General features: G+C 32.8%; 1 protein-coding gene and 2 pseudogenes across 1 annotated transcript; 2 read left to right on the top strand and 1 right to left on the bottom strand.

Moving 5' to 3' along the window:
- Positions 1-327: 327 nt before the first annotated feature.
- Positions 328-2,708, bottom strand: LOC146724022 (uncharacterized). The gene is made up of 3 exons (XM_085480642.1): positions 1,567-2,708; positions 1,215-1,463; positions 328-347 (listed from the first exon to the last, which is right to left on the bottom strand). Exons 1-3 carry the CDS (start codon positions 2,636-2,638, stop codon positions 328-330), a joined length of 1,341 nt encoding a protein of 446 aa, XP_085336768.1. The 5' UTR covers positions 2,639-2,708.
- Positions 2,709-3,851: 1,143 nt separating this feature from the next.
- On the top strand, positions 3,852-9,126 carry LOC146724021 (uncharacterized; annotated as a pseudogene).
- A 1,702-nt stretch (positions 9,127-10,828) lies between these two features.
- LOC146724020 (uncharacterized) lies at positions 10,829-12,055 on the top strand (annotated as a pseudogene).
- The last annotated feature ends 123 nt before the right edge of the window (positions 12,056-12,178 follow it).

Raw genomic sequence — 12,178 nt, 5'->3', positions numbered from 1 at the left:
AGACAAATATTATGGTCTTCACCAGAAAATATAAACCTGAACCCATAGAGATGTTAAAACTCTGGGAAAAGGAAATACCGTTTACGAACTCGGTGAAATACTTGGGACTGATTCTAGATCCTAAGCTTAGCTGGGGAAAATATCTCATAGAGCAAAGGAAAAAGTTCTATGCATCCATGTGGATGTGCAGAAGAGCAATGAGCAAGTCGTGGGGCATCAGCGCTGGTGCAGCATTGTGGCTGTACAGGGCGGTCCTGCTGCCGCGGCTGCTATACGCGTCAGTCGTCTGGTGGACGAGAATAAATAAAGGGGAGGTGGAGAAACTACTTACAAGGGACATGTCACAACTGTCCGGAACCGATTTGATTCTCCTTGAAATATGTTGTTAAATACACAAATCTAAAAGACACGTATTTTTTTATACGTGCGCAATTTGAGTTTTAAGGGGTGAAACACCCCTTTAAAGAATAACGGTATTTTTCTTTAGGATCAAATATCTGCTAAACTATAAGAGATATAAAGAAAAAACGTACAACAAATTTTAATGGCTTGAAGAGTACTTTAAAGTTATATGAACAAAAATTTTTTTTTTTTTTTTTTTTTAAAAAACCCTCACCACCTAATTTTTTTTTTCAAAATTAAAAATTTTGTTTTACCTAATTTAAAGCTTATTTTTTTCCAAATTCAACCATGTGTAATAAAGTTATGTTACGAAATATCATTTTCGAAAATTAATTATAAACGCTCCCGTATATACGCTCATCCGTGCTATGTGCGTAAGTAATTACCGTCGAACAATAAAATATATAAAAAATGTTTTTGTATAATTCTTATTTATGTTTTCTATGTATTTATAACTGTGTATTGTGTATATTTAGATTTTTTTAAAAATGTATTTGCATTTTATATTATTCACTCATTATACACATTACAATAATGATATTCGACAAAAAAATGTTTCAAACATAATGACTTCTTGCACCAAGAACATCTTACTACAGCTATATTATTGCAACCTTCGATATCACATTTTGTTAAAGTTTCGTCTAAACTAAAGTGTACTGGATTTTCGAATTCGTCTGGTCTTTCATTCGTATAACCACTTTTAAACCACGAATATTTAAATAAGTTTTGATATCGTGGGGATGACAATTGATTATGTATCAAAGATTGCAATTTTATTATATTATTTCGTTCATGTAAGTTTATATTACTTTCCAACAGTAAAACCGCATCTGAAAATCTTTTAGCAAAATTTTTCCAAATTCTGAATCCATAAACATCTAATGGTTGTATTTTCCCTGTAGTTCCTTTCGGTATTATCATAGTAGTAATATGTGTTCCAGGAGGTGTTAAATCCGAAATCATATTGGGGCAATGTCCAGTCCATGAATCGATAAGAAGAACGCTATTAGGACCAACGTTTGCGAAATAAGCTTCTTCTAACCACATTTTAAAATGATCTGTACAAAATATAAATGTTAATTTAATAGTTTTTTTATGACTCTTATTAAATTGTTAAATAAAATAAGGTTGTTAAAAAAAGTAATTATAAAAGGAAAATACCTGATGTCATTTTACCAGATTTCGATGCTTTTACAATAACATTTTCTGCTTTAAATAAATTTTCTTGTACTCTTGGTCCAAATTTACCATTAGCTTCTTTTAATACAATAAATAAAGGGGACAACAAATTGCCATTACAGGATATTATTGGTTGTATCGTATATGAATGGGTTGTTGATGATATGGATTGCACGACACGTTCTACTTTCTTTTCTCCCTGGTTAGACAATGATCTTCCAGAGTGAAGTTCCAATTGGAAACCACTTTGATCTGAATTGTAAATATTTTCAGATCCAAACTGTTCAATAAGAGGTTTTACTGTTTCCAGAAAATCATCAGCTGATTTTTGCAAATCAGCAGAATCTTCTAATGTTCTTCTAGTGACAAACTTCGTAACTTTTCTTGAAACAATTCGGTGAGACTTCTTAAATCTTGCTATCCAACTGTGAGATGCTTTAAATATAGGATTTAAATTTCCTATTTCTTCTTGAGCTTGTAAAGCCCATCTTTTTAAATCAATATCATGAACCATGAATCCTGATTCGACAGCTGCAGTAAATTTATCATGTGTAAATTTGGAGATGTAAGATAATTTTTCTGTACGACTTCCACCTGATTGTATTTGTTCTTCCCATCGCCTTAACTGACGTTCAGATGAAACTCTTCTAAATTTATTTTGTACTACTCTTAGAGGACGATTCCTTTTTCTGTCATTACTGTTTTCATCAGTGTCCCGAAATCGCCAATACTCAACAGCTCGTCTTTTATAAGAACTATCAAAATTTGTATCATCATTTGAACAATGAGGATGAGAATTTAAACTATCTTCATGCCATGCTTCTTCGTCATCTTCAATTATTTCAAAACTATGTAATTTATAAGGTTCTTCATAATCGAGATATATTTCTTCCGTTACTTCCACCCCATTATAATGAAAAACGCTATCCAGTAATATTTTTTTAATGTTTTCCTTTAATTCCACTTCTGCTTCAGTTACTGGCGTTTCTGTTAAATATATTGAATTTATTGACACCAATAAAAGTCTAACAACGTTAAGCGGATTGATAATCATATTCAAAGATGTTATATTTTGCTTTCTATTGCAATAAAAGAACAGTTTACACAGATATTATTACAACGAAAAGACTACACCGACTGTGAGAATTATGCTGCTACATGAACAATTTATATTAACTTATCAGAAATACGTCATCACATAATCTTATTTTATTATTTATTTTAACGTATTAAAGATTTTATTGTAAAAATTATAACTTATCTGGAACACGTACACATAATCTTATCTTATGATTCATTTAACGTAAGATATAAAATTTGTTTATGCCAAATATTGCGACATTGGTATTCGCAAGATTCAATTAAAAAATAATTTTATTATAAAATATAATTGTTTTTAATTTTTATAGAAGAAATTAAATATTAAAGAAATAATAAGAAAGCAGGGGGTATATTTAAAAAATTCTTATTAATTATATTTAAAAATTTTTTTTAAATCTAAATATACACAATACGCAGTTATAAATACATAGAAAACATAAATAAGAATTATACAAAAACATTTTTTATATATTTTATTGTTCGACGGTAATTACTTACGCACATAGCACGGATGAGCGTATATACGGGAGCGTTTATAATTAATTTTCGAAAATGATATTTCGTAACATAACTTTATTACACATGGTTGAATTTGGAAAAAAATAAGCTTTAAATTAGGTAAAACAAAATTTTTAATTTTGAAAAAAAAAATTAGGTGGTGAGGGTTTTTTAAAAAAAAAAAAAAAAAAAAAAATTTTTGTTCATATAACTTTAAAGTACTCTTCAAGCCATTAAAATTTGTTGTACGTTTTTTCTTTATATCTCTTATAGTTTAGCAGATATTTGATCCTAAAGAAAAATACCGTTATTCTTTAAAGGGGTGTTTCACCCCTTAAAACTCAAATTGCGCACGTATAAAAAAATACGTGTCTTTTAGATTTGTGTATTTAACAACATATTTCAAGGAGAATCAAATCGGTTCCGGACAGTTGTGACATGTCCCTTGTTAGTCGTTATATTTTTGAAATAAATTGAATGGTGATGACATGTAATTATAGTTGGTATTATAGTATATTTTGCTTTAATATTCCAAGGATCTTTTAATTTCAGACAAATGCTTAAATTGTAATTATTACTGAAACAAGCAAGAATTTTTTATATCTTTTATATTTTTTCCTTCAGCTTTACTTAAAATATAACTATTTATTTTAATTATTATATTTAAGATGGATGAAATACGTGGAAAACAACCTGGTACCACTGTTTATGTGTACAAAAGTTATACTTATAACAAAGATTCTTGCAATAAGAATATTCTGCGATGTAGTACTCGTCGCTCTTCAAAATGTCCTGGCACTGTATATATTGATAAACATGATGAAATACAAATAATGCATAATCATAATCATGTTGAGACACAAGAAAAAATAGAACAGTATACCATGAAACAAGAGATGTTGAAGCTTTGTCGAGAGACACATTTATCTTCAAAAGAATTATTCGATAATGTTTGCAGAAAGTAAGTCTCAATATTATTATTTATTACAATTAAAATAATGAATAACAACTTTTATATATATGTATACAGGGTGTTCTAGACCTTGCACACCAACAGTTAGAGACGTCTTCCTTAGTTCATTTTAAGATGATTTTTCTTCAGCGAATATGTCGTGAGAGGTTATCATGTTTTAGAGACTTTCAATGTTTATCATTATGTATCTGTAAAAAGCTTAAATTAAAATTTTATTACACTAAATTTCACCTAAAATTAACTAAAAAATGTAAAATTAATCTTTTAGCTCCACAAAGTAAAGTTTCCGAAAAACTTTTTTTAAATAGCTTCTAACTCATATTGATGCCTCGACATTTTTGCTAATGAAAAATCGTTTTAAATGATCTCAAGAATATGCTCCTGACTGTTGGTGCGTGAATTCTGAGGCACTGTATATTCTTTGTACGTTATTTTGTATATACATGTCTATAGATACATATATATACAAGGTGTCTGACATAAGATATCCCACAAGAATATATAATTAGAGATCTCGCTAAACTAAGTTTAAAGTCCTATATTTTCAAATAATCGCGTAAAATTTCGAAATATTAATTAAAAAAGATCGGTCAATGAATGTATGATTCACGTGATTAGGCCGTCAGATATTCAATCTATATTTATATCGAAGATTTTGCTAATAGAAATTTGATATGTCAAGATCAGAAAGATCCAAAATGAATCGTGCACCTACTGGCTAATTTTTAAAAATGAATATATTGAAATATTTTGTAGTTTGCAAAATAATTTATATATATATGACTTTTTAAATCAGTTTAACGAGATCTACTTATATATTCTCGGTGGGACACCTTATATCATATACCCTGTATATATACATTCCGAAACAATTTGCGAATTAAAATATCATAGCAAGATAGTTTTCGAAAAAATAAATTAGCAATTTTTCATTGTAAACAGTATTTTTTAAGAGATATAAAGATTTTAAATTTACAATTTACTAATTACAGATTATGGTTAAACGGACGCTTGTCTGTGAGTCGCGCGTCAATTGTGTTAGTAATCTCTCACTTTAGGTGTCCGTTTAACCGTAATGTGTAATGATGAATTTTACAATCTTTATATCGCAAAAACTACCGTGAAATAAAAAATTTGTAAATACATTTTTAATTTATTTTCAACCTTTTTGCTATGGTATTTTGATTCGCGAAAATCGGGACACCGTATATATATGAACATATACATATATACAGGGTGTTCCAGAACTCACGCATCAACAGTTAGAGGCGTGTTTCTGAGATCATTTTAAAACAATATTTCCTCAGCGAAAATGTCGAAGATTATCATTTTTTGGAGACGTCCAATGTTTACTATTACATATACACCATTTATATATATATATATATATATATATATATATATATATATATATGTATATACCTACTACCCTCCACTTCTCTCTTCCTACCTCTAAATCCGCCATCATTATTCCCTCCGCCTTTTCTCCCATTCCTGATACTTTTATCCTTCCCCTCTCCTCCTTTACCCCCATGATCATTCCCCCCATCGGTCTTCCTTTCTTCTTTCTCTTCTTTGCTGCTTGCTTCTCCCATCTATATCCTTTCGGTAACCTCTTTTTAATCGCCTCCCACCCCTTTTCCTCTATCCATGTTTCCATCATCACCACTACCTCCCAATCCTCTATTTCCTTCCAGAATTTTTCTTCCTTGTTTTTCAACCCTGCCACATTCCAAAAACCTATCTTCCATTCCTCTCTTACTTCTCCTTTTTCCTTTCTCTCTTGCTCCTTTCTTCTTTCTATCTCCGTCTCCCTTTCTCCCTCCTCCTTTCTCTTCTTACTACTCTTCTTCCCTTCTCCTTTCCTTCCTTCTTCTCTTCTCCCCTCTTCTATCCCTTTTTTTCCTCCATTCTTGTCTTCATGCCCCCCTCTTCCACCTCCATTTTCTCCATTCCTTCTCTAATTTCTCCTTTCCAGTTCTTGAGCACTCTTTCTTCCTCTTCCCATTTCCACCAAACATCATTGATTTTTATCCTACCGTAGTTTGTCCGCACCTTGTTCCCTTTCCTCTTTTCTTCCTCCGCAATTTCCATTATTCTCCATTTCATCTTTCTTTCCTCCCATGTTAGGTCGTCCTCTATCCTCACCTTCTTTCCTCTTAACAGACTCTTTTTTTCCATTACCTGTCTCTTTTGTTCTCTGCTGCCTAGTCTTACAACCACCATTTCTCCTTCCTTTCCCTCCTTTCCTTTCAACCTTCTTATCCATTCTATTTCCGTTTTCGCTCCTATTTCTTTCATTATTTTCTCCACTCTTTCTTTTATATCTTCCTTCCCTTCTTCTATTCTTCTTATCACGATGTTATTCCTTCTTTCTTCTCTCTCTTTCCACTCTAACTTCTTTCCTATGTCTCTCATTTTCCCCATTATTGACTCACCTAACCCCTTACTCCCTCCTTCTCCCCCCTCTCTTTCTCTTTCTTCCTTTTTACTTCTCTTCTCTTTGTATAGATATCCTGAAACAGCCATACGATTGTCATACGCTTCATTAAAATCTACATTGTACCGTGAGAGAATCAAACTTCGGCCAAGTTTACCAAATAATATGGAAACTCTTGCTGCAAGTTTATCCACATATGCACCTCTTGAAGGATTTTATAAAGGAATTGTAACTTGCAGCGATGGAAAGAAAGCACTGATATTTACAAGTAATGAGCTGTTACAAGAATTGCAAAAGTCAACAGAACTTTATGTAGATGGCACAGTTAATGTAAGCTCATATAACAAGTAAATTTATTATTTAAATATATAGAAACTTTATATATCATTATTACAAAGTATATTATTGTTTTTATATATATAAATAAATAATTTATATATATTCAAATAAATACAATAATTAAATACAATACATTTATATTATGTTAATTGATTTTAGATTGTTCCACGTACACCACTAATGAGCCAAATGTATTCGATTCATACTCAATATATGAATGTCGTAGGTATCAAAATTACACTATAATAATATAGTACACTGTAATAATATGTATAATTGGTTTGTTTAAATATCATGTGCATGTTTTTTAATAAGTAACAAACAAAAATATATAAAAAAAATAATTGGAGCTTGCATTTTAAATTAAGTGTTTTCACAAAAGACAATTTAATTATAAACATTGATTTAAATTTTTTAATGTAAAGACAAAAATAATAGAAAAAGAAATAATTTATATGTACATTTAAAATAATTATAAAACAATTATTTGAAATAACAATATAATTATTCTTATCTTTTATATTGCTTTAATATAATAAAAATCAAATAATATACTAAATTCACATTTTACATTTTACATTTTATTTTTTATATTACACATTTTTTCAAACATGTAATATATTATTTTATAATAAATATATATTTTCTTATATAAATTAGATTTATTGTCGTATATATATTTTTAGTTGTATGTATTATATATATTTTTCACAGGGTATTGGTATGATTTTTATCTTATGTGAAAGTCGCTCTAGTAATATGTACACAGCTATTTGGAAAAAAATTATAGAATTAGTACCAAGTCTTCAACAAAATTTAAAGTTTATAATGAGCGATTATGAGACAGCTGCCATGAAAGTGATAAATGAATAATTTCCAGCAGCAGAGGCTCATGGATGCTGGTTTCATTTTAATAAATGATATTTTTAAAATTAAATATTAATAATTTTTTGAAACTTATTCCATATTATTTACTATAAATAAATTTAATGATAATACATAAAAATGTAATTATAATTATAATATACATAGAGAGATATATAGAATACTTATCAAGATAATACGTGTATTAATTGTATAATAACGTAGTCATTATTTTATTTATATAATAATCTAAAAAATAACGTTATTAAGTTGTTTCTTGCTTTGATAAAGTAAATTGCAATGGTTATGAACATTGACATTGATATTAATACATCTCAAAATATTTATCCACATAAATCTAAATAACATTAATATACTTATAGGCACTTTTGCGTAAATGGCAGCGATTAGGATTAATGGAAGCACCAAGAAATATTTTATCTATGACAATGACTATGGCATTAGTTCCATCTAATTGTTTTGAAGAAGCACTTTCTATCATACAACTTGAAGTTAATAAAATTTCTTCTAAATATCCTGCTGTCAATAATTTTTTAGCTTATGTACGTAAAACCTGGTTACCGTTGGCAGCAAAAGTTAGTGTTTATGATTGTCCTGCAAGAACAAATAACATAGTAGAAAGTTTCCATAACATAGCAGGAAAAAAATTTGGCAAAGCTCATGGAAACGTTTTGAATTTCTTAGGCAACATTGCTATACTTCTAATTTTTTGAATAAAATGAAATAAAAGCAAAACATTTTAATTGCAAAAAATTATTAATGTGAAATACTTTTGATTAACATTTTTTTTATTTTAAAAATAGTTAACAAATTATTGAGTGTTATAACAAATAATATATTCTTATAGATAATCTACGCAAATTGATAATTGACGAAGAGATAAAACTCAAACGTCTACAAACAATCAAAGTAGGCGAGTGGCGTGCAAGTATTAAAAATAAAAAACGGGATTATAAAATACTGGAAGCTCAAGCAGACTTAACGATTGGCAGGTTAGCTAATAATAAAAAACGTGTTTTATTTAATTATATTAATATTATCGTATGCTGCTAATAATTAAAATTTAATTATTATGGTATATATAGTCTGTTAATATTTCCATCTTATGTATCATATCTTACATGTAATAAAACTGTACTTTCTATTTCTCGTAGGTTAAATCTTGAACATTTCTTACGTATGTTCACCGATAGATGTGAAAACTTTGTGAAGGCTACATTTCTTTATAAAGGTATATTTTTTAATATAATATATTATTTTGAATTTTTTCATTGAAGTATATTCTATTAATATGGTTATAGTATAAGTAGAGATACTAGGAGAGTTCTAACTCAGGGGCAATGAGGGGGGTGCGGGGCGGGGGGGGGGGGATCGGGGGCGGGGGGGGGAATCGGGGGCGAGGGGGGTGACGTCACGCGGGGGGAGGGGGTCTTATCAGTAGATAAGCTTATCTTTTGTTTATAAACATATCAGATAACCTGATAAGGGGATCATGTTACCTGATATATTTATAAACAAGATAAGATAAGGGGATCATGTTACCTGATATGTTCATAAACAAGATAAGATAAGATAAGCGGCGTCTTTGAGCGGTATCAAAGTTTTCATAAATTTTCTCCGAAGATAAGATAAAAATTCTGCGAATGGCTGCCGCATTTCGAGCGCCGACAATCAAGGGGGTTGCGTTTCTTCCCCCATACGTTATCTGTATATTTCTAAGAAATATAATTAAATTCTAAGAAGGGCCGCTTGGATCCGAGCGCCAACAATCAGTTCTCTGAAAATCTAAGATAATCAAATTTTAAGAAGGGCCACCGCTTGGCATACGCCGACAATCAAGGAAGGGGGTTGATACATGATCTATACATTTATTTCTAAGAAATATCAGCGGGTAAAGTTTCAGGGCGAACGTGTCGCCGCTTGCGACCTCGCTGCCTGCAACCTCGCCGCTTGCGACCTCGCTGCCTGCAATCTCACCGCTTGCGACATGTTTTTGCATGGGATTGTATATCACCCTCGCGGTACCTCCCCAATAAGCGGCGGTTCTTTATTGTTTATCTTAGGAAGAAATACCAGCGCCGATAACCAGCGGCTGCAGGAATTTATAAACAAAACAAGCGCCGAAAATTTACGTCATCTAAATTTTTCTCGTTCGTACGTTGACGAACAAAGGGTTGATCGGGGATATATAATGAGGACCGATGCCGCTGCCGGGCCATAGTACCACTGGCGAGCGCATGCTTCATTCGAGGTGCAAGAAAAAAAGTTTAGTGTGCAAAGAAGTTTTTTTGTAATAAGTGTGAAAAAGTGAATTTTTTACAAAAATGGAGAACGTTGAGCGCGACCTGTTGGAGCGTTCCCGCCAAGTCGGCACCTTGGGCGAATATTTCGGATGGCTGCAAGAGTGTGAAGAATTTATCGAAGAGCTGGAAGAACGCAGCCGTGCCAAGCGTCCACGTCTCTCGATTGGACATAGACAATCTCTGGTGGCGAGAATAGCGCGACTCGAGGGTGCGAAGGTGCGCTTGCAGAGACAATATGTCGGTGAATCCATGTTTAGTGGTGGCGGCGGCGGCAATAACGCGCAAAGACTAGTTTGGCGCGAAATCGATACGGCGTTCGATAGCCGTATACTGACCGGTGCGGTAATTAACGCAGACTATATCGAACCGCGTCAATTTTTGGAAAATGCCAAAGACATTATAGTCGAGAACGTGGAGAATGTGCTGCAAAGACACATCAGTGTAAAAGTAAACACTGTTTTCAACGGTGAATTTGTGTCCGGTGACAAGCGTGCCAATAAAAGTATTAATACGAGAAACTTTGAACTCTTTCGCACGTGCGAGTGGTACGAGCGCCGCGTAATCGAGCCCACGCTAGCATCGCTAGAAGAGTTCCAGGAACGCGATAGCGGCTGGGCATTGTCGCGGATAATAGATTTGACAGTGAATGTAAATAAGTACAATCCAATGCGCGCGGGATGTCATGTCAAATTACCGCAAAAAATTATGGCAAAGAGAGCGGTGGTTAATGTGCAATCAGCGGACAATGCGTGTTTCGCATGGTCGGTGGTGGCCGCTCTTTACCCTGCTGAAATAAACACGGGTCGAGAATCCTCTTATCCACATTACACAACAGTGCTGAATCTCCAAAACATTGAGTTTCCAGTGACTGTGAATCAAATTAAAAAGTTTGAACTTGCAAACGACATCTCTGTGAATGTGTACATCATCGAGAACGAGAACATCGTCCCGTTGCGTCTTTCGGAAAAAAAGAAGGACAGGCACGTCAATCTGCTGTACGTGGAGGACGAACACGGGCATTTCGCGTGCATAAAAAATCTGTCTCGTCTCGTGAGCTCGCAACTGAGCAAACACACTGGTCAAAAATTTATTTGCGATCGGTAAGTATATAGTAAACTTAAATTATATTTAAAATATTTCTAATTAAATTTTTTATTTTTTATTTTTTTACAGATGCCTACATTATTTCAGAGCGGTGGATAAATTGCAGGCGCATATGGAAGATTGCGGGAAACTGAACGACTGCGCTATTCGGTTGCCGAGCGAGAATGACAAGTGGCTCAGCTTCGACAATTACACGAGGAAGGAGCGGCTGCCGTTTGTAGTGTACGCCGATCTCGAGTGTGTTTTGGCAAAGACCGAAGATGCCAAAAATCATCAACACCATCAAGTGTTCAGCATCGCGTATTACGTACAGTGTTCGTACGACAGTTCGTTGTCCGCGTACAATTCCCGCCGTAGTGTCGATTGCGTCGCGTGGTTCGCCGAACAGCTTAAAAATTTAGCAATCCGCGTAAAAAATATTTTAACGACCAATGTCCCCATGTTAAATTTAACGCCTGACGAGTGGTTAAAATTTCGCACCGCGACGCATTGTCACATTTGTGAAAAACCGTTTGACGAAGACGATACACGCGTCCGCGATCATTGCCACCTCACCGGGCGGTACAGAGGTCCCGCGCACTCAAATTGTAACTTAAATTACAAAGAATCATTTTGTATCCCTATAGTCTTTCACAATCTGTCCGGCTACGACGCACATTTTATTATCGAGGACATAGCCACAGCGTTCGAAGGGGAAATGGAATTACTGCCGATAACAAAGGAAAAGTACATTTCATTCTCGAAGACTGTTAGATTGACACAAGATAATAATTCGAAAAATTATATTAAATTACGGTTTATCGATTCGTACAAGTTTCTCAGCGTTAGTCTCGACAAATTAGCGTCATTTTTGGATAAAGAAAAACTAAAAATTTTACATTCGGAATATCAAAATTTAACTAGTGAAAAATTCAATTTATTGACACGGAAGGGCGTCTTTCCGTACGAATA

Source organism: Nylanderia fulva, unplaced genomic scaffold, assembly GCF_048542155.1.
Source record: "Nylanderia fulva isolate GAGA-0341 unplaced genomic scaffold, ASM4854215v1 Scaffold154, whole genome shotgun sequence".
NCBI classification, from domain to species: domain Eukaryota; kingdom Metazoa; phylum Arthropoda; class Insecta; order Hymenoptera; family Formicidae; genus Nylanderia; species Nylanderia fulva.
Note: the sequence above shows the minus strand (reverse complement) of the source record. Positions and strands in the feature narration are given on the sequence as shown.